Source organism: Furipterus horrens, unplaced genomic scaffold (genome assembly GCF_987537825.1).
Source record: "Furipterus horrens unplaced genomic scaffold, mFurHor1.1.pri manual_scaffold_7, whole genome shotgun sequence".
NCBI classification, from domain to species: domain Eukaryota; kingdom Metazoa; phylum Chordata; class Mammalia; order Chiroptera; family Furipteridae; genus Furipterus; species Furipterus horrens.
The window spans coordinates 74,221,187-74,243,750 of NW_028327177.1; the positions used below are offsets into that span (position 1 = coordinate 74,221,187).

A 22,564-nucleotide genomic window follows, 5' to 3' on the forward strand; every position below is an offset into this window, starting at 1 on the left:
AACATTTCTTTTCATATGTTAAACTTATTTGAAACTATTTGCAAATAGAAATACAATTATTTTGAGTGCTCATGTCAACATGAAATAGAGAATTCACAGAATACATAGTTATTGATATAAGACTCAACAATCAGAGTGCTATGATTTTACATTAGAATTCAGTGATGTACTAAAAAGTAAAGTTGTTAGAACTAGAATGTAATTTTGGAGGCAGCAGAATGCTTGGTGGGAATGAACACTTCTGTGTGGAAAGAAATTCCAGGAAGGACACAAACTAGACACTAGGATATTCAGCACATATATTTTAATCAGAGATAATGCAGAATATGGCATAAAAACCATATTTTACTAAAATAATTATCATCTGAAGCATGTGACAACAGTTTATAAATGGGTTGAGGCCATACTCTCTGACAGAGGGCTTGTTGAAAATGCAGACACATTTTCATACACATTTACACATCGTCTAGCACTGTCTTGTCATCACATCACCTTGAACCAGTAGATGGCTGTGGGTGCAAGCAGGAGATGTGTTGATTAACTAAATCTTGTCATCATAGAGCCACATGAACTAACTATGGATAGATATTTTGGTATTTTAGATGCAAAAGCACATTCCTCTTAATTGGAAATACAGCTTAAAACAATTTTGTGCCATAGACTTATGATTGTCTGAAATAAGAATGCTTCAGTGAAAAATTTGCATGAACACATCATAGACTAGAACTTTAGAGATTAATCCTTGTGGAATTTTTAGGGAAATCTCCAGGTCTATGTATGAAAGCAAGAATATGTCAGGTTATTTTTTAAATGGGTGTATTGACTGGCCTATGCATAGACAATCTCCTTTTCAGTGTGGTTACAAAATCTGTACATTTCAAACAGTATAGAAACAAGCAGAAAAGACTGCCACACACCCTGGGAAGTTATCTATATGCAGTTAAATTTACACATATAAAAGGAAATACAGACTACTCCCTTATAGTACACAGTTATTTTTTAGATACAGTGTATCACTAGTGAGTGGCTGTGGTCACAACCCTAGTTGTCCCCAGCACAAAGAATGAGGGCGAGGTCAGTCCGGTACAGCTTCCCTCCATCTGACAAGGCCATGATGCTCTTCTTGTAGGTGGGGATGTTGTTACTGTCCAGATCCTGCACAAAACACAGAGGGCATGCGGTCCAGTTACATGTTTCCACCATGGCCCAGTGAAAAAATTTGACATGAAAACTGTTCTTTACATCGATCCATTGAGAGAAGTTGGATTATTTCTTACACAAATGTGGGTAATCACAAGGTTGTTTTAAAATATTTTAATCACATTACCAAATCAGAGTAAGACTTGAAATCTACTTCTGCTCCTCTGTAAATGTTTAGAGTTCCAAAAGTGGTGTGTGCTTGTGTCTGGATGGATCCTTAAAGTCTGCCTAGGAGGTAAGTGCACAGTAACTAATTACCTGTTTGTTTTTCTCGCACAGATCCCTCAGTAAAGCGTCCAGTTCATTTTCATCTATGTATCCATTGCCGTCCTGAGGGAGGAGAAACAGAGCAGGTACCCCAATACTATCGCAATGAGGGGCAATGCAAACAACTGGAATGCTCAGAAAATCCCCTCCTGCGTCCTGGGCAGTTTTCTAACCCTTTTGTTGGATCCCCACATTTCTGATTGCTCCAAAGTTCCAAAATAGATCTGAAGTGCCTTTCATTCAACACCTTACATTTGTAACATACTTTGACCTTTTCAAAAAGCTTCACATTTAATGTTTCACTTCATGTTCACATCACCTCCTGTTGAAATAAGTGGTCACCATATATTTATATGAGTGAGGACACGGAGGCCTGGGGGAGTCATGTGACTGGCCTGGTGTCACACTGGTTTGGGTCAGAGTACAGACTTTAGAGCAAGTAACAGAGGTTAACTAGTGGCCTTGCAAACAACCGTTATGCACACACACATGTATACGTGTGCATACAGATGGTGGTGCCTTCCACTAAATGAGGGGAATCTGCTGGATAGCTGGATATTTTTATTCAGATTAATCCTTATCCCACCTGGAGAGTGAGGGAACAGAGGGTCAGAGGATCCTCATAGCAGATAAGTCATAGTGTGGGTTTAGCATCAAGATTTTCCTAACTTGGAACACCACAATACATTTCCTATGATGAGAATAAATCAGCTGGGTGATTTTAATAGCTCATGTTGCTTTTAATATGAACCTTGTATTTGAGGTTTTCTTCCTCAGTCAGCATTTCCCAAATTCTAACGAATTATAGAAAAGAACAAACTTTTACCTGATCATATAACTCAAAAGCTTTATTGAACTCCTTCCCACACATTTTGACTCCCTGGAGGATAGAGAAGAAAGCAAAGTTTAAAATGTTGCTAGTAGATTTCATTGTGTTTTTCTCAGCCACTCTCCCACATTCTAACTGTTCAAGAAAAATACTACTTATAATAGAAAAAAAGAGAACTACCTGAAATTTAAGAAGAAAATTCTCCTGCACTGGTAGTAATCTTTTGAGAGAAAACATAACATTAATAGATTAGATTTTTCGACAAGGACAGCTTATGATTATAATATTTGCACAGTCCTAAACTCACCTGGCCATCTCAGTTAATTCCAGTTTCCCATCATTATTTGTATCAAATAATTTCAGCTGAAAGACAGAATGTCATTATTGTAGCCATTGAAGAATAGTTTATTGCATGAAGGAGAAGAAAATTCAAAATAAAGCAGTTTGAATTACCAATTACTTATATAAATAGCAAAGTTGTAGGAAATAGCATTTATTAAACTTTCAGTGCAAATTTTCAATTCTATAACTTGTGTAATTGCCAAAGTTCCTCAGAACAATTTAGAATAGTCAAACTTGGAGTAGTGATCTTAACTAGGCTTCTACAATACTGTCATTTATTTTTCTTGCAAATATGTGCATATACAGGAGTGGGAAAAAGTAGGTTTACTGTTGTAATGAATAAAAAACAAATAAATAATACAAGAATAAACAATATAAGAATAAATTTTATGTTTCACATACACTGTAAACCTACTTTTACCCACCCCTATATGTATCAAGATGTGGGGGAGATGCTGTCTGACAGTGTGCAGCATGTCCTGACTCTCCAAAACAATAGTATGAAAATAAATACTTGTTTTATCTTTTAGAGCATAACAGGGTCAACACAGAAGCAATAGTCAAATACTGTGAATAAATCCTTGGAGAAGAGAAGTTTTGAGTAATTTGGAATTGTTTTAGTTACACTTGGTTGCTGGATACTCTGTAAAGCTCCAAACCTGCCCATGGCATGTACACATACCACACACCAGACACACTGGGAGGAAGGTAGAAATACTGCTATGCTATATTAAATAGAGAATTATGTATGAAATATATGAAATATGTATACTAAATACGTGGAAAAGTGCATTATTTCTGTTCATAAAGGAATGTGATCATGGTCAGAATGGAGCTTCTTTAGGCATGTTGTGGTGGGAGGCAGATTTGTTCAGGGTCTTACACTGACACATTTTATAATTAATTGATCATCAGTTCTAATATTGTTTCACTAATAGCAGTACCAAGACACTGGACAACCAGATCACACAGTTTAGTGCCCGTAGGGAAATATTTCCTCACATATATATTTAAATTTTAATTAGTTCTTGATTAATTTGCTTCTCAGATTTGAACTGGTTTATGACATTTAATCAGATATGCCAGGCTAATCCAACAGGGGAAAACTCCCATCTGAGTGGTTTTAAAAAGGCTACTTCAAATTTCTATCTGGAAAGGAGTCTTTACTTTAAATAGATATCCCTTAAGATTGGTACAAAACAGAAAATTGGTAAATGTAGGTTATTGTCCTTTTCCCAAAAGTTAGTCAGTGCTTAGATCTGCCCTCTGTGACACAACTGGATGCTGATGCTTCGATGAGGACACTTCCTCACCACTTTATAATAAATGTCACTGTATAATGAATAAGGCAATAGTTAGGTTCTAGAAGTTTTTTCCCCCTCATTAAATAAGTGGACAGGCTGAAAGTGAATCTCAGTTAAGTCAAATATGTGTAACCAAATCCTTGACAAAATTACTCCTCAGGGTGACTAATCAATCTAATATAACATAGTTTTTATAATATGCACCTACATTTTCTGGATTATTTATTTAAATCCATGAGGTAAGAATTCACTGTATCTTTATAGTCCTTAAAGGATGGACATGTAAGTTTGTACTGATCTGGATAATGAAACTTTGAATTTCAAAAAGTAAACAAAATAATGTTGCCAAAATATTGGTGCATAGCTTAATCAGTTTAGGAAAAATCCTCTTAGTCCTAATGCTATAATGAATCAAAATTAGCAAACTTTACCCACCTGAAACTAACTTCAAGGGCATGGGATGATCCTATATGGGACTTCATAAATTTATTTGATGTTCATTCTTAAAACAGTAAGTGCCTGTGTGTAAGGCAGTTTTCTTGGCTCTATTTTCAACATTCTACAATAGATTTAACTTCTACTGTTCACCATAACATCAGAATAAAGGTATAGTTGCATTTCCTCACCCAAAGCACCAAGATAATATTCCAAAATAACAAAAAGCAAAAGAGGTAAAAATACCCATTTTTAGTGTCTCAACGAGTAAGGTAGCTATAAGTTCTTTTTAAATTCTAACAAAATCTATGATTTCCCAAGTAGTGATAAAAAAATGATTCAGAACATCTATAATAAAAGTTTTTAGTGATATAGTTTATATATCTATAATGTCACTTACATATGTATAAGTTACAGAATTTAGTTATATAATTATAATGGCTTTTAAGAAAAACCAGTGATTTTTAGATAGACAAAATTACCAACTCCACAAGAAGAGAAGTGCTCTTCTATTGAGCTTGCAGCATTGAAACTTACAAGGCCTTGGCATCATTACATATTTAGTTTTTCAAGTTAAATGGTACCTATGTGGCATGGTGCCCACACCATGGGTTACTTATTTCATTCTCTGCAGCCTGGGGATGAGCAAGGCTCTTGGCCACAGTCTTTTCAGGATCACTCTTACCATTAAGTCTGTATACTCGGCTAGTTTTATATCATCAACAGTCTTGTTTGCTTTTTCTAGCAGGTCCTTCAGAAAGTTCTGTTAAAACAGAGAACACTCAGATAAGTTTCATCAATAACAAACAGTATGCTTCTGCTTCACATGCTGTGAAGTGCTAAGAAAGTCTCTTTTTGAAGGTAGGACTGTATGAGGAGCTTGGAAAGGTGACAAGATCATGTGGTCCTCCTGACATTCCAGCAGAGACACTGCCATTGACAGGTATGGTATCTGCCCTTCCCTGAGCTGCTCTTCCCTTGTCTGTGTGACACTCTGCTTTTATGGTTTCAGTGAAAGGAGTATCTGAATTGTACACTGTATAGGAATCTGAGCAAATACTTGTGAACCCAGCCAGCTCCATGTATGCATTTCTAGATAACAGTACCTTCACTGATAATCAGGTGACTTTGCAGGAACACAAATCCCCTCTCTGTACTTCATATTTTATGTGGGAGACTATCAGTGAACTCTAATTTCAAGTATATCATTTATAGCCAGCAGGAAGTTCCTTTCCCCAGAGAGTGGCCATTAGCTTCAGGACACAGTCACAATACCAGAACTTTTTAGCACAGTTGGGCACAGGAGATGTCATCTCACCTCTGGAGGATATGTGATCATATTAACATGGAAAGGAATAGGGAGAGAATGAAAAACATGACTGTTAATTTGACAGCTGGAGGTTAAGAGTGAGTGTAAATTTTTTTGACAGAGACATAAAAGCTTTTCAAAATCTTGCCATACAATTGACAGTGTAACTATGTGAGCAAATACCAGTCTTTCATTTTTGTCTAGTGCTGTTCATTCTCGACTCCTTGTCTTCTTGGAAAATGATTAATGCCGGTGTGGAAAATGGGCATATCTGTGCATGACATTATGGGAGGATGGAATATCTTTTGTTCTGCAGAAGTTTTTGTCCCTCCCAAATGTACCAGCTCTTTGGGGCTGATATAACTTCATTCTTTTCACAAGCAGAGACATTTAGGGATGCGGGTTGATAAATTTACTTTCACTTCAAACATTCCACTTCAAATCCAAAGTGAAGCGTGGAAAATTCAAAATTATCTGTTAGGGATGAATTTCATCAGAGGCTTTTGTCAGAGATTAATTGGGTTAAATATCCTCACCAGAGACAAAAATGGTGATCACAAAAATAGCTTGGGAGAAACCTCGGGACTGAGGTTCATAGTCGTGTCTGAGAGCAAGCGATGTTTTACTCTATTATAGATTTTAAAATTAGCTTTCTTGAAAGATCCATTAAAAAAGAATGCCAACTTATCTTCAAAATTCCCCAGAGAGGAAGACTTCTATTTAGAATACCTTTCTGAGAACAAAATTTAGAACAAAGAAGGAGACCTTTAGAATATTTTGAGGTCAGTGTTAGAAATGAGCTAAGCTTTCCACTATAAACGTGAAGTAATTTTTAAAAGAATTTTTTTAATTCAATGGGATAAAAACACAATAGCTTAGCTATCTCCTTATGGGCTCTACATTGTTGAACTGCAAGTTTATCAAAGACCTTATTTTTGGTTATTTCACATTACAAATATTTACATTTTCAAGAGGCTATAGGTAAATTATGTCTTAGCAATCTTGAAATGGTCCAAGTCCCATGTATGACTCAAACCATGTCCAACATGACCAAGAACCCACATTCATATTTGTATTTCCCTGTAGCTGCAGAGGAGTAGCTCTCAGAACAGAGGTCTGGCCCCTGGTGGTGGTGAGAGTGTTGTGACATCATTGTATATTCTGTCTGGGTCCACATGTGGTTTTTTTCCCAGGCACCTGTGCAATCTTGAAAATTATCCAATATCCCTGAACTTTAGTTTCCTTGTATAACGGGAATACAGCTGTATTATACCTGTTTGGTAAATTTTCTGTAAGAATTAAACATTTTTTTATTATTTATTTTTATTTTATGTTTAGAGAGAGGGGAAAGGAGAAAGAGAGGGAGAGAAACATCGCTGTGTGGTTGCCTCTCACTCGTGCCCCCAACTGGGGACCTGATATGCAACCTAGTAATGTGCCCTGACTGGGAATCGAACCAGCAACATTTGGCTCGCAGGCCGATGCTCAGTCCACTGAGCCACAGCAGCCAGGGCAAATTTTCTGTAAGAATTAAATGTTAAAATATATTTCAAGCACCTTGCACTGTTCTTGCCATGTAGTAGGTGCTCAATAAATATGAATATGTTTCCCTTTGAGTCACCATATTTTGAAGATAGTCAGAATAGGGTCTCCTCAACTGAGAAGTCTTGGGATTGATATAAGAAAGTGAAAAACAGATGCTTCCGTATTTCTGAAAGGCTAGTAAATTATTGAGTTCATGAGTGATAGTTTATTTTGCCTTGAATTTCACAAAATCTTTCTTATACAACATGTCACTTGAGCTTCACAATAAATCTGAGAAGAATGTACTGTTACCCCGTAGTACAGATATACAGATCAGACAGAATGATACAAAGATTTGTCCAGGGAACAACAATTTCAGATCTCCTGGCCTTTCTGTTATATCCCCTTGTCCCTCCCCAACTTCTCTGTAGTCTGTGGATGTGAACAGATATATTCATTTTTAAAGTAGCACTTTTTAGCAGTCTGATCAATTATATGTTATAGCTATAAGGACTATTGTTGAGAGGTGGCCGGGTGTATGGATATCTAGGCTGTGAGGCCGATAAGGCAGGGTCTACATGCTGACCCACTCTCTGATTTCTGTGAGGCTGCCATGACTTCACTCCACTTGTTACCTTTTCCTTACAGAGGGTAAAACTGATTTCACAGTTAGACATGGTAGTGTGTAACGTATCTAGCAGATAGTAAGTGTCTAATAATTGTTAATTTTTCTTTCTCTTGAAAGAGAAATCTACTTATATAGGTATTTAATTTATAAAATAAACTATCAAATTCCAATGAAAAGAAGTGGCATATTCAGCTTAGTATTTGTTATATCTACTTTATATAACAATTTGTGTTATATAAATTGTTAATTTCTTGCATTGCTAAACAGAATTTCAAGAAGTACTTGAATTCTCACTTTTTATTTGATTCTTCATTAATGATGTGGGAATGTGGGTGAAAATGTGCCATTGCTCAACATCAGTTTCTTTTATGGGAGGTTTTTAAAAAGCTACAAAGTTTTAATTGCATTTCAAAGGGAAGAACTTGCTTACCTTTAGCTCCTCTGTTTCTATGAAGCCACTATGGTCAGTGTCGTACTTTCTCCATGTCTGTAAGTAATTGTGGACAAGGAAAACCAACATGTTACAAAAAAGTCAACACTCAGCCTAAGTTGAGCAGCATTCTGAGCCTCTACCCAGTGACAGCTGTCTCTTACCTTCATGAACTCCTCACAGGACTTCAGCTGCTGGCATCGGAACAGAAGCAGGAAGTTCTCTTCTGTGGGTAACACGTGAGCCAGCTGCAAAAGATTTAGAAAGTGTGTGAGGAGCTGAAAGCAAGTCTGTGGCATTTGCTACTGCTCAGTTTTTCTTGAACATGCTCTTTGGGGGCAGTTTCATTGCTTAGAAAACCAAGAGAGGAAACACTTTAGACTTGACTTTCCTTTCCTGATACTTTGGTCCTGGAGAGCCATGGTTTCCCCAGCCTAGCTGCCCTGCTGGACTGTTCCCTGGTGAGGGCAGTGGCTGCAGCTGACGACTCCACCTTTATGACATCATGCAGCCCTGCCAGTGGCTTACACCCTCCCTCTGTCCTGTGTCACAAGCTCCTTTCAGGCACAAAGAACAGGACACATGAGCCATGCACTTCATGTAGCAGGAAAGAAACAGTAATATGAATGAGCCAGGAAGAAGCACATCCCCAAGTCTGAAGAGGAAGATGAGCCCAAGACAATTGTAAGACTCTGGAAAGAGGTGAAGAAGACAACTCTGATCAACAGTGGGATCTAAGGAATGATAGGGATGTCTGCTGCTTGAATCTGGGGCTTGGATTTACTTTATAATCTTTCTTTTGTGACCCTGTGACATTTCTCCTTAGATCTCATTTCATAAATTCAATGCCCTCTTTATTTTTTGAGGAGAAAAGGGCTCCATCTTCCATTCTAAGATGAATATAATTTATCTCTTGCATGCAGGGAAGGAGGGAACTGGATTGATGGCCTCACTGCAGCCCGGGTTCTATTTCTGGCTCAACTGCTAATTAACTGTGGTCCTGGCAACTCCCTGGGCCATTTCTGCTCTCACCACTAAAAGAAACAGTTGACATAAAATCCAATGTCTCTTAAATGTAGTGGGTGCAAAAAGACTGTGAGAATCTGTTAGAATGGCTACATCATCACCGTTAAAGAATGCACTCACACCACACCTATAATTTCTAGAAACTGAGAAACCTTGAACTGCAGGCATGGACCCTAGTCCCTGGATGTCAGATGGAGAACCTGGGAGCTAGATTAACCTTAAGGTCAGCATATGTTCAAAAGTTCTACTGAACTATTGAAAACACACTTTAAAAATTTTTTCATCAATTTAAGTCCACTAAAATTTTTTAAATTTAACATAAAATGTATCAGTTTACCTGATATGCAAGTAATTTCAGCTTCTTCATGCCTGTATAAAATGTCCTTTAACTTACCTTGTTTTTTGATTTTTAAAATAACATCTCAAATTAGAACCATTCTGTTTATAGGCACTACATAAGAAGTTGAAACTAAGGGACAGGGGCAAACATCCATAAAGATGTTTAGTGTGGCTCAGTCAAAAAAAAATGTGTTTGTTTATTCTGAACAAAGGCCACCAAAGACCACTAGTTGGTTGAACATTAACATAAACATTCATTTAGGAAACAGAAACTAGCCAAAGCCAAGCCTTCCTGTATTTTTTTGGTATGGGACTTGTCAGATAGTTTGCAAGGTTTTGGTGGATGTCCACATAAACTGTCAACTCCAGAAGGGCAGACGCCATTCTTGGTCTCCATCCCCTAAGTGCCCCATGAGGCACTCAGCATCTTATGTGCCTGACAGATTTTGTGGATTGGTTGATAACTTTACTTTATGAAAATACCCATTTAACATGATTTAGAGTGAATAATTTGTTTCCCTGTGTTCACTGTAGTTTTTTATATTGGATTTTCACAATTATTCTAAAATGCTTTGTTTTGAACCAAAAAGAGTGCTTATTCTTAAATTCTAATTATAAAAATCTACCAAATACATGAAAACACACACACAAAAAATAAAGAACAAGCTAGTAAACAATGGCCAAGGGTAAATTACGAAAATTGTAACCATCTTTGTTTCAAAAATTAAAATTCATATAACTCGCATGAAGTTCATAGATCTTCAGAATGTCAGACGTAGAGATGGCAAAATCACTCTTTATTTCAGTGTAAATGTACATTTCTTTGCCCATGCCGTTTGCTCTTACTTGTTTTAATTATTTTTAAAAATGTACATGCAACATATTCCATCTTTTAATTTCACTAAACTCTTCATGTTAAAATGAGTACAGTACATAATATTTTGTAGACATAAGAAATTGTAAACATGTAGAAGGTAATAAGAGACACCAGCCATTGAGAGAGAAGCAGTGACCATGTGGTTAGCACAGGGCTGCGGTGACAATGAGCACCACCTTTTCCAGGTGTGCTGCTCAGCGTGGTGGCCCCATGCCTCAGACCATGTCTGCAAAGTGCAGGGTCTCTCAGTGCAGGTGTTAGACAGGGTTTCCTCATCTCATATTTACTAGGTTACTGCTGACCAGAGAAGTGTCTTGTTGCCTATCCCAAGATTACTGGTGATTTCGTAGTCCTTGGGCTGCCTGTCTGCTCTTTTATGAACTCCAAAACGTTTTCATGGGCTGGATGATGCCAGGTAATGAGTGGAGGGTAGATAGGTGTGGCCACACAGAGACTCATCTGTGAGCACAGGTGGTCTGTCACTGAATGCGAGGAAGCAAACATCTCTTCCCATTCGCCCAACTGCCCTACTAGTCTGTGTATGCCTGGATGACAGGGTCTGTTCCTGCTTACTGTTTCCTTGACCAGCACCTTCAAACCTTTCAGTCAACATTTTAATAACTCAGTAAGTGAAGGCTGCTGATTCTGTTTACAGTTAGCATAAGTGAAGTACAGTTTCTTTGCAGACATTATTGAGGTTTGGGTGGGCCAGGATGCACACTGTGACATGCCATCCAGGGTTGCTTTCAGGTTCTGGGGGTATTGCTGTGGCCTCAGCTGTCAGGTCTCTAAGAGGTGACCTGGCTGAGGAGAGCTGTGTCTCCAAGGTCACAGGGACATAAAAAGGCCCAACCCTCTCACTCAAAACTTGGGACATCTTTGAAAGGTCTTCCCAGCTTGAGCACACTGTGGGGTCCTCTGAAGCTTCTGTGGGGCTGTATCACAGTCCACCGTGTCTCCCTTTGCTCAGTCCTGTCTTTCCATTACCCTTTGACAGGCACTGATCCCAAGAGTACTTCTAATAAGACTCCTCATTTCTCTTCTTCCAGGCAGGCTTGCTTCCCAGGGAGCTGAACCTACAGCGGCTCTCTACATCCCTCTTTTATGGCTGTCATATCCCAGAGCCTTTGCTTTATGTTTGGAGTCGACTGAAATCCCTGCTGTGGCACCAAGCTGTGCTGGGAGCATGTACCGGGGTATGGAGACTCAGTTACCCTAGGAAGAATTTACAGGGAGGCAAACAATTTCAAAGCAGGAAGTAGATAGAATGAGAGAGCTAAGTACCAGGAGAAAGACAATTTCACTAGAAACAGTGATTGAACGAGATGCAGCAAAGCTCACACAGAGCATATCCCTAATGTTTAAGACAGTCCTGGTGCATGTTGACCTCCTTCAATAAGTATTAGCAAAGCATTTGCTTTTAATTTGGGTACCAGAGAAATGGTTTTTCGTAGCCAATGAAAAGGGGATCCAGGAATTTTGGAAAGCAAACTAGCTTATATACATTTAAGTCTACCTGAATTTAACAGTTTGAAGTTGACAAATTATATAAGAAGTAGGGAAAAGTCTTGGCATTAAGAAGAGTGTAGTAGATTTTCCAATGAATTATTTTTATTTTAAATAGTAATAGCAAATACATTTATTGAGTTTTGCAGTGTGCCAGTTTATCTATTTGCTTGGCATGTATTGTCACATTTGACGTCAATACTCAGATATCATCTATGTTCACAGCCAAGGAGATGGATGATCTGAGGCCAGATGGGCTACTACCACATAGCTTTTAGTTTGAGCCAGATATGAAGTTGGACAGCCTGATTTTCTTGATTTGGAGACACTGGTCCCTTACTATCATCACCCTCAGTTAAAAACCTTCAATAAAAAAGTTTTCCTAATAAACCATTTTAAAAAATCTATCCAGAATTCAGCTTTAAATCAGATTTTATTGTCTGTCATCTCCCCAAGTTCTCAGGTAAAATAGTAGTCTGCTAGAAAATTATATTCACTGTGTTTGAATTCACATGGTCACATCCCATTATAGAAGGAGGGAATTGCTAGGGAAATGCCTGCTTCCCTGGGAGGGCTCTTACCATTTCAAGAATAAAATAGCTTTTAGATCTATCTTTTCAGTGGATGCAGTGACATGGACAAATAGACATAATAGAGTGGAGAGGAGGATGGATTCCCACTCAAGCCCAGGGGTCAGGTGCAAGCTTGTGGATTCCACATCCTATCAAGAGAAGCACCTATACTTAATGTAAGCTTGGAGAGAATTTCCATTATCTGCTAAATCATTCATCTTCCTCTTTAATTATTTTAATCAGCCTTCTCTGCAGTATAGTCATTAGTCTCCATCAATTTAGAGTATTTTTAACTGTCATGACATTTGTTAAATTATCTCAGAATGTCAATACTCCTGTTTTGACTTCATGTTAACAATCTATTACTTAACTGTGTATGAATTTTAAAATCTATTTAGATTCTCAAAAAGAAAGCATTCTTTTTATGTGTTTTTAGGTATAAAAAAAACGTTGTTGGAGAGTGTCAAGTCACTTCACAAGGACAGGACTTTGAAAATTAACCACTATCTTTCCTGATCTTTTCCACAATTAGAACTAATCAATCTGGCCTGTTCCCACCAGGAGAACAGACTGCTGCATGTATGTTATTTGGTTTACTCAGATTTGATTTAAAAAAATTTTTTTTAAATTTATTTTTAGAGAGAGGGAAGGGAGAAAAAGAGGGAGGGAAACAAGGATGTGTGAGAGATCTATTGCCTCTACAAGCGCCCTGACCAAGGACCAGGGCCCCAACTCAGGTATGTGCCCTAACTGGGAATTGAATCGGCAACCTTTCACTTTGTGAAGAGACGCCTGACCTACTGAGCCACAGTGGCCAGGGCTTCAGATTAGATTTTGATGAGTCACAAATCACCTATTAAGTAGGCATAACATTTAGGCAAATCCAGCCTTTTCTCTATGAACACCAGACTCATGGTGCAAGGTGTGAGTGGGTAGGTAAGTACTAATTTTGGATGATATGGTTTTTCCTTTCCTTCGTAGCTGGCTGTGATGTCTATGTTTGTGTCCCATGTTATATATCAGATTTTTTAGCAAGTGACACCTTATGACAGGTTGAAAACAGAAGGGATGAACTTGATTTAATACTACTTTTCTGTGACACCAGAGGGCACTTTATAAATGCAGGTACTCCCCTCCTCTGACCCATTTTCTACCTGTGATTTGGAGCTTTCTGTCTCTTTTTCCAAGTGTTTCAGAACCGATCCTTCTCTCTTTGCCCTGATTTAACCATCCTGGACAGAACAGATATTCACAGGAACCATTTCTCCCCTCTGTCCTCCAATTATCCCCTCCTACTGTCCTGTCTCCCCTCCTCCAGGTCCCTGATTCTCTCCTTTCCAACTGTCACCCCACCCCCACTTCCTGAGCCTGGGCTAATGAACTCAGATTGATGAAAAGCATTCTGGGGTCAGAGGTAGATCTAGGTTTTCTTACTCCACCCCAGTGGGAACTTAGATGCATCATTCAACTTTTCTGGCTTCAGTTTTCTCATCATTAAAATAAGGAATTTTGGCTAGTTTTCACCAGGGGTCCCATCTAGCAAAAGTTCTGTGTGTTGGAATACCTAAACCTTCCATTCCATCTTATATGTCTCATTTCTCTCCCTTTAATATTTCTGCTTCAGCTGATCTGAAAGTTATCTTCTTATGCACCATGATTCCACATTTGGATCAGTTGGCCTCTTTCTTAACCTGTAAGTCCCATTATTATAAATTTATCTCTTTATATAACAACGAGTTACACATAAGCAAAGGAAACTGCATACTCCAGAGAACTACTTTAATTACAAAGATAATAATAGTGTGTCCTTCCTTAACACTATTTGTAGTAGCTATTTAAAAGTGTATTTCACATTGATATCACAGCTGTCCTATTAGATCAATTATTTGAAAACCAGGTTAGTTCTCTGAATCAAAGATAAATTATGACTACATGTTAATATCCAGGATATGTCACAATCTAATACATTAATACAATGTATATAACATACATTATATAAAGAACATAATTATTTTTGTGATTTAGCATATTTTAAAATAGAAGTTTCTTAATTTTTAGGAAATCTATCCACTCAATTTCTCATATAGAAATAGAGATAAAAGTAGTAGGAGAGATCTTAAAGAGTAGGTGAGACATCAGCATCTGAAAGATTGGAAGTGAGAGAATGTAGAAGCACTAATATGGGATCATGGTTTTGCCCCTTGATTCACAGACAAAAGTCATCATTAAAAGATAAAATTTGACATCCCATATTTTGAACTTTTAGAGATCTCTAACATCATAACATACTCACTCACTAAAGCCATTTGCCAATTTAAAATAGATTTCAGAAACCAGGACACAGCTTTTGGCCATGACATTCTCACAGGAACTGAAAACATTTCATTTTATATTTAACAGAAATGTTTGTTCTGTTGAATGATAAGAAACACCCGTGAAACATGCACATGGCTGGTGTTGTACTGAGTGAGTCAGGTGAGGTCATGAGATGGGTGTGTACCTGGAAGCTGGACACTTGGTCTGTGCTGACACTTGGTCTCAGTGCCTTGTGCTAAACTTAGGCTGAGGATTCAGCAAACTCTTGGATCTCTTTAATTTATCAACAATTTTTTATTTTGTATTTCTGAGCAGAAGATACCATGTTACTTAGGCAAAATAAGACTCTGAATGGGTCTTGCCATATCATGTTTGATACAGCTACAAAATGAAGTCCATTTATTAAAACTGTGTCTGAAAAATGCATGTTTCTTACCTCTACAATTCCTATTTTTCCATCATCTCTCTGCCCGTACTGATCCACAAAAGTTTTCATCTCAGGTGATAACTCCTAAAATTATATAAAAATAAGTAAAAAGTTTATAAAAATAAAATCCAAACCTGGTTATGCTTGTGATGATGTTAATAACTTATTGCAAAGAAAAGCCAGAATTGGAACCCTTTAGAATATGTGTAATGGTTAACTATTTTCATAAAAATTAAAGACATAACTGATATACAGTATTTGCTGGTTTCCAGTGAAGCAGTTATAATTATCATGACTATTTTTGAATCAATCACTATTATTTATCTTCTATTATTTGTCTTGAGAATATGCTATCCTTTAAAATATCATCATAATTATTCAGTTTACAACCTATAGTGAATTTAAATGTAATAATCACTGTTTATGTACTTTTATTTTTTTATTTTTATTTTATTTTTTTAAGACAGGGAATACTTTATTCAAACCCTTCAGAGAAGTGGACTAGCTGGGTCTGTAACAAAAAAGCTTCATGTTTTAAAGCATAGGCCAGTAATTGTATGAGTATACACTGCTACATACAAGTTAACTGATCAGACCACAACTTTTCATGTTTGAAACAGAATAAGCTTCCCTGTAAAAGCAGTGCCATTGACGTTTTAACTTTAGTATTCCTCTCCTTCTTCCTCACCCTCTCCTTCAACAGAATCCACACCAACCTCCTCATAATCCTTCTCTAGGGCAGCCATGTCCTCACAGGCCTCAGAAAACTCTCCTTCCTCCATGCCCTCACCCACATACCAGTGGACAAAAGCATGCTTGGCGTATATCAGTCAAACTTGTGATCCAGGTGAGCCCAGGCCTCAGCAATAGCTGTGGTGCTGCTCAGCACGCACACAGCTCGCTGTACTTTGGCCAGGTCTCCACCAGGCACCACAGTGGGAGGATGGTAATTAATGCCAACTTTGAAGCCAGTGGGGCACCAGTCCACAAACTGGATGGTACGCTTGGTCTTGATAGTGGCAATGGCAGCATTGACATCTTTGGGAACCACATCACCACGGTATAACAGGCAGCAAGCCATGTATTTACCATGGTGAGGGTCAATTTCACCATCTGGTTTGCTGACTCAAAGCACGCATTGGTGATATCTGCTGCAGAAAGCTGTTCATGGTAGGCTTTCTCAGCAGAGATGACAGGGGTATATGTGGCAAGAGGGAAGTGGATGCGGGGATAGGGCACCAGGTTGGTCTGGAATTCGGTCAGATTGACATTCAGGGCTCCATCAAACCTGAGGGAAGCAGTGATGGAGGACACAACTTGACCTATCAACCTATTCAGGTTAGTGTAGGTTGGGTGCTCAATATCGAGGTTTCTACGACAGATGTCATAGATGGCCTCGTTGTCAACCATGAAGGCACAATCAGAGTGCTCCAGGATGGTGTGGGTGGTGAGGATGGAGTTGTAGGGTTCAACTACAGCTGTGGAAACCTGGAGGCTGGGTAAATGAAGAACTCCAGCTTGGATTTCTTGCCATAATTGATAGAGAGATGCTCCATCAGCAGTGAGGTGAACCCAGAACCAGTTCCCTCACCAAAGCTGTGGAAAACCAAGAAGCCCTGAAGACCTGTGCACTGGTCAGCCAGTTTCCAAATTCGACCCAGGACGAGGTCACTGATCTCCTTGCCAATGGTGTAGTGTCCACGGGCATAGTTATTGGCAGCATCTTCCTTGCCTGTGATCAGCTGCTCAGGGTGGAAGAGCTGGCGGTAGGTACCAGTGTGAACTTCATCAATGACTGTGGGTTCCAGGTCTACAAACACTGCCCTGGGCATGTGTTTGCCAGTACCTGTCTCACTGAAGAAGGTGTTGAAGGAGTCATCTCCACCCCCCCCCCAATGGTCTTGTCACTTGGCATCTGGACATCAGGCTGGATGCCATGTTCTAGGCAGTAGAGCTCCCAGCAGGCTTTCAGGCTTTACCAATCTGGACACCAGCCTAGTCAACATGGATGGAGATACATTCATGCATGGTTGCTGCTTTGCGGCTGCCAAATGTTTATGTACTTTTAAACATTGCTTCAGAAGAAGTTCTTTCATATCGTTATACTAATTGTCCTATAACATTGTCCTTATTTAACACATTTCATCTATGGAAGGTAATAATATATATTTTCAGTTTGGACAAGCAAAAAAGTTGAGAATTGTGGAGTGACTCACCTTGTAAACAAAGAATGTTCTAACACAAAAGTGACATTCATTAATTCAATAAGTAAAAAAAGTAAACATCAGAAAAATATGTCAGATAAAAAAATTACTTACACTTTTATTAGAGACAGAAACATTGGTGATTTTATATTAGGCCACTGATTATGTATACAGTGTTCCAGTATTTTCCTTGTTTCCATTTTTTTCTGAGATGATGTTCTCTCTCCCATGAGTTTTAGTTCAATAAGGTATGTTTAAGAGTGACAAAGTGAATGCTTTGATCACTTGGCTTTTCCCCTCAATCTGCTCTATTGCATGTCTTTCCTCATATTAACAAGTAAGAGATCTATGAACTGTTAAGTGGTGATCTGAGCATAGGGCTAGTATTCAGGAGGTTGAATGTAGACCAGTGGTCTCCAACACAGCCCTTTTAAAACAGCCCTGTTACATTCACTGAAGCCTGTTTAAAGTAGGTCAGCCTTTATTAATATCCTGTTCTATGTTCTGTAGAGTTGCCATAACTTAAAAAATGTGCTATTTACCAGCTATTTGATCTAGGGATAGACTGGTTAATATAATTTAAGGGGTATATTGAGGCTGAATATCATTATTACAAGATATACAAAATCCTTTATGAACCAAAGTAAATATTGTAAATAAAATTGAGGTAGCAGATAGTAATTAAGCAATTTAATTATAACATAGTCCTTAAAAAAAAGTTTTCTAGTATCAATTAATTTCAACTTGCATTTATTAAATTTTACCAAAGTAACAGTTGTAAGAAAATGAAACTGGCAATAGTGGGACTCTTAAGTTCTAATGTAAATTATAATTTCTTAAAGTAAACAGAAGACAAAGCATTCATTCTTAAATCTTAAAATCATATATTACCACTAGGTTAACTAACAGACCTGACATTTAGTTTGTGAGCTTTGTGGATGATAACTATGTCAAAATCAATGTTTTAAACAGTGCAAAACATAATGATAATAATAATAATAAATTAAGCTTTAAAAAATGAATGCAAATTTAAAAACTTAATACCACGTGTAGTGTAAAAAGGTAGAAGATATATTGGATTGTTATACTTCATTAATACTATATTCATTTATAGTTATTATTAGTGAATTTTTTGAAATTTTGCATTATTCATACAATGAGCCAAACATTTCCATTAATGTAGCAAAATCTGTTCTCCTAAGGCCAAAAATGAAAAGAAACCTTGTACATAGGTCAATCTTTATGTCCCCCCCAAAAAAGAAGAAGAAGAAGAAGAAGAAGGAGAAGAAGAAGAAGAAATATGTAAAAGGTTTATTACAGTGAGGCCAGCAGCATAGTGAACTGTTTTTCTGGTACCTGAACTTCCCATCTCAGGTCATTATTTAGAGTTTAACTATTCCAATACTATATACATAATCCATAAAAATAGTCAATAATCAAGGTACTAGGCAACTTCATATAATACTGTGTCTGTGTTCAGATTTTATATTGTTGGATTATAACCTAATAATTAAAGTTTACAATATTCTAAAATTGAAGTTTAGGCAATAGAAAAAATAATTAAGATCTAAAATTTTTAAAGCTCTAACATAAAGTCATTATTTACAAAAAGTACAAATATTAAAATGGGAAGAGGAAAAGAAAAATCTGAAAAATGTGGTTTCTAAATATTTGAATTTCTAAGATGAAAATAAATCTCAATATTAAAATTACTTACAGAAAAATTAAAATGTAATCATTTAGCTGCTGGAAGTATCTTTTACAAGGTTTACTTTGAAATTTTTTAACAAGTAAGAGTTTTCCAATCAGTTGTTTTAAATATATATTTTTAAATGACAAAGAGAGTTGCTTTTGCTTTAGTAGTCAAAAATACATAGAGCTATAATGATAGTATTGCATGAAGTTATTTACATGGTAAGGTGTAAGGTGTGAGAGGGTGTAAAGAGAAAGAATGTATAAAACATTTTCTATTTTATTTGATCCCGTTCAATTATACTTCCAGATTTATATAATATTAAACTTGGGTAAAACAATCCCTAGAGTGTTGTCTGGTTTTAAATTGATTCGGTCAATGATTTCGGTCAATGATTTTAGCAACTGATAGTTCTGTAATGGATTACATTTTCAAGACCTCTGGGAGTCTTTTGAATATGTTGGACAGAGATGTGTGTTATACATAGAACAAAATGTAGCTCTATTAGTACATTATATATAATGTGATGATCAGCTAAGGGTTACACACACCTATATTTTCCTCCAAATATATATATGTATATGTTTATACACACACACATGCACACATACACACACATACAAGGTGGGGCAAAAGTAGGTTTACAATTGCAAATATGTGAAACACAGACTTTATTTTGCATTATTATTTATTATTGTATTATTTTCTATATGAACAACTGTAAACCTACTTTTGCCACATCCTGTATATACAATCTGTAATATAAAATCTCTTTCTATTGGCAGTCGAAAAAACCAAAGAGTAACATCTAACTAGCCCAAATCCAGCACTGCTTTTGAAATGCAGTCTTACATAAATCTCAATAGATTAGTAAAATTCTTAACCTATTTTCATTTATATAATCCTCTCATCTATGATTAAAAGCTGGGTGTGTTTTATTTTTATGCTTATAGCATCTTTTCTTAACAGGTTAGCTTATGACCAAATGAAGTCATTTAGAATTAGTAAGAATTGTCATTTGTTTAATTAGCAAATGACTTAAATTACAAATATACTTTATTTTCAAAATGCCATAAATGCTTTCTATCAGAGTATCACGTTTTAGCAACATATTGAATTGTTAAAATTGCTTTACTTTTTACATTTCTAACTTCTGAGTTTCTCCCTTTTGAAAGAAGTGAACACCTTTCTTGCTAAATTCTTGACTATCATGTTGTAAGTTGTCCAACTTTCCTCCAGTGAAGAAGGTCAAGACAAGGCATTATCCCATCTCTCTAACCACATCAATAACACAACAACAATAAGTGGCAATAGAAAAAGATTCATAATCGGTAGATCTGCTTCCTGACCACCAAGAGGCAGAGATGTATTTCTATCCCCTTGCTTTTCACACAATTAAAGAGAAGTTAAAAGTTACCTAACCTGACTCAGCCCCAGGGGGTGCTGACCTGCTAGGTCTCTAGCACACATACTTTCCTCTTATACACCATTAAAGCACTGCGAGTATAGAAACTGGATTTAAACATTCCGGTTTCAGATTGCACAATTTTTCCCTTTAGGGAATCTCTCTTTGACTCTGTCTCTGTCTCTCTCTTTCCCTTTGTCTCTCTGTATGTCTCTCTTCCTCTGTCTCCTTCTCTCTGTCTCTTTATCTCTTTGTCTCTCCCTTTGTCTCTCTCTTTATCTCCCTGTCTCTCCCTCTGTCTATCTGTCTGTCTCTCCTTCTCTTTCCCCTACGCAATTTGGAAAGGCCCTTTCTCAATAGATGTTCACCTGCCCTGGAAACAGCTGCTCCGCCCTGGCTCTTTATGAGAGGGTAAAAGAGCTATATTTTCCTTCTTTGCAACTTGAACCTACCAGCCCAGCCTTCTTCCGCGCCTGCTGCAACTCCTGGATCAGGTTCTGCAGCTCCTTCCCCTCCAGGTACCCACTTCCTGCAAAGAGAGAGACGACAGTTGTCAGACATCATACCAGTCCCTTCCATGTTCAGTGTTCAGGAAAGGTGTCTTTCTGGCCACCACAGAGGTTCTCTCTTGCCGGGATCTGGACAACCCAGAGGTGGGCATGCTGAGCATGGCCATGGGACCTTTGGTAAGCAGTGTTCCCCAATCCCTGTCCCCTCCAGTTTCTTAGGGAGAAAGAAGTTTGGGTTTAGGGTAACGTAGAAGCAATATATAAACTTCCAAGTTGACAGTCACGCCAACCGGGAGGTAAGAATGGGGACCTGAGGGGTGGAGAAGAAGTTAAGAAGAGGAGCACGGGAATGGGATCAGAGGCTGGCAGAGAAGGGGACGAAGAGGCAGGGGGTGGGGCTTAGACAGGTAAAAGAGGAGATAGTCACCGTCAGCGTCGAAGTGAAGCCAGATCTCGAAAAACTGTGAGGCTGAGATGAGGGACGACTGCAGGTGGGACTCTGCCATTGTGCAGCGGAGTGTGTGTCAGAGTGAGTATTAGTGAGCGCGCAGAAGCCGTAGGCCGGGCGCTGTCCACGGTGCTGCTCGGCCAGCACAGCTTAGGTCCCCGCCCCTTGCGCTGCTCTGGGTTCCAGCCTTTATCCCACGCCCAGTGCCTGCACCGCCCATCGCCCCGCCCCGTTCATTGCCCGCCCGTCACCCTTTCCTTTCCCCTCTACTCCCGTCCCGGAAAACTGCAGGCGCGGGGAAGGGGGACCTAGCTCAGACACTCATTCTCGCACATTTGCCTGATTCAGAAAATATCTCACTCCTGAATATTACAGTAAAATAACGTACGTGCATAGGTTTTGATTTTCAGGTGGAGGAGGAAAGCTGATACAGGGTAGAACCACATAAATGATGCTCGTAGTGAGTGTGTGAGTGTGTGATCGCTCCAAGACACTTAAGTGTTTATTTGAACAAAGTCAGGTGAAAGCTTGGCAAGTATTAGATTGATCTGATTAATGAATACAATGAAGTTACTAATATCAGAGGTAAATAAACTGTATTCTTGGGCTAAATAAGCATTCATTAAATGCCTATTTATTTATATTTTCACTCACCCAATGAACATTTATTAGTATTTATGTCAAGCACTGTGCTAGACACTGAAACAAATGAAGTAAAAGACCTGGTGCCTGCTTTCTGAAAGTTTAGACTTACAGGGATCAGGCCAACAGCCCACAAAACAGTACATATTGATATAATGGAAGTTTGCACACAAGTTACTATGTTTGCATAAGACTCCTAATTTTTCTGAATGTGTGGAATCGAAGTTAGAGTTATCTAAATTTGCTTAGAGAACAAACGTAGCCTTCCATGGTGGATACCGTTGGTTATTAGGAGAAATGGTCATGGGAATGAAAGAGCAATAGCCAGTTAG

The 22,564-nt window shown here is 38.0% G+C and overlaps 1 protein-coding gene and 1 pseudogene across 1 annotated transcript; both read right to left on the reverse strand.

The window, feature by feature from the left end:
* Window positions 1–287: 287 nt before the first annotated feature.
* Window positions 288–21,742, reverse strand: CALB1 (calbindin 1). Its single transcript, XM_090282919.1, has 11 exons — window positions 21,570–21,742; window positions 21,086–21,162; window positions 15,341–15,415; window positions 8,433–8,516; window positions 8,269–8,325; window positions 5,063–5,140; window positions 2,604–2,659; window positions 2,477–2,516; window positions 2,294–2,347; window positions 1,459–1,530; window positions 288–1,155 (listed from the first exon to the last, which is right to left on the reverse strand). The coding sequence occupies exons 1-11, from the start codon at window positions 21,646–21,648 to the stop codon at window positions 1,042–1,044; spliced, it is 786 nt and encodes a 261-aa protein (XP_090139045.1). The 5' UTR covers window positions 21,649–21,742; the 3' UTR covers window positions 288–1,041.
* On the reverse strand, window positions 15,970–17,359 carry LOC150004646 (tubulin alpha-1A chain-like; annotated as a pseudogene).
* Window positions 21,743–22,564: the final 822 nt, after the last annotated feature.

Excerpts from the sequence above, each read along its gene's own strand:
- CALB1 (XM_090282919.1), bottom strand. The coding sequence starts at position 21,648 with ATGGCAGAGTCCCACCTGCAGTCGTCCCTCATCTCAGCCTCACAGTTT. Across the intron at positions 8,326-8,432 it reads CCTGTGAGGAGTTCATGAAG|ACATGGAGAAAGTACGACAC; the intron begins GTAAGAGACAGC and ends AATTACTTACAG. Across the intron at positions 2,660-5,062 it reads CCGAGTATACAGACTTAATG|CTGAAATTATTTGATACAAA; the intron begins GTAAGAGTGATC and ends TCTGTCTTTCAG.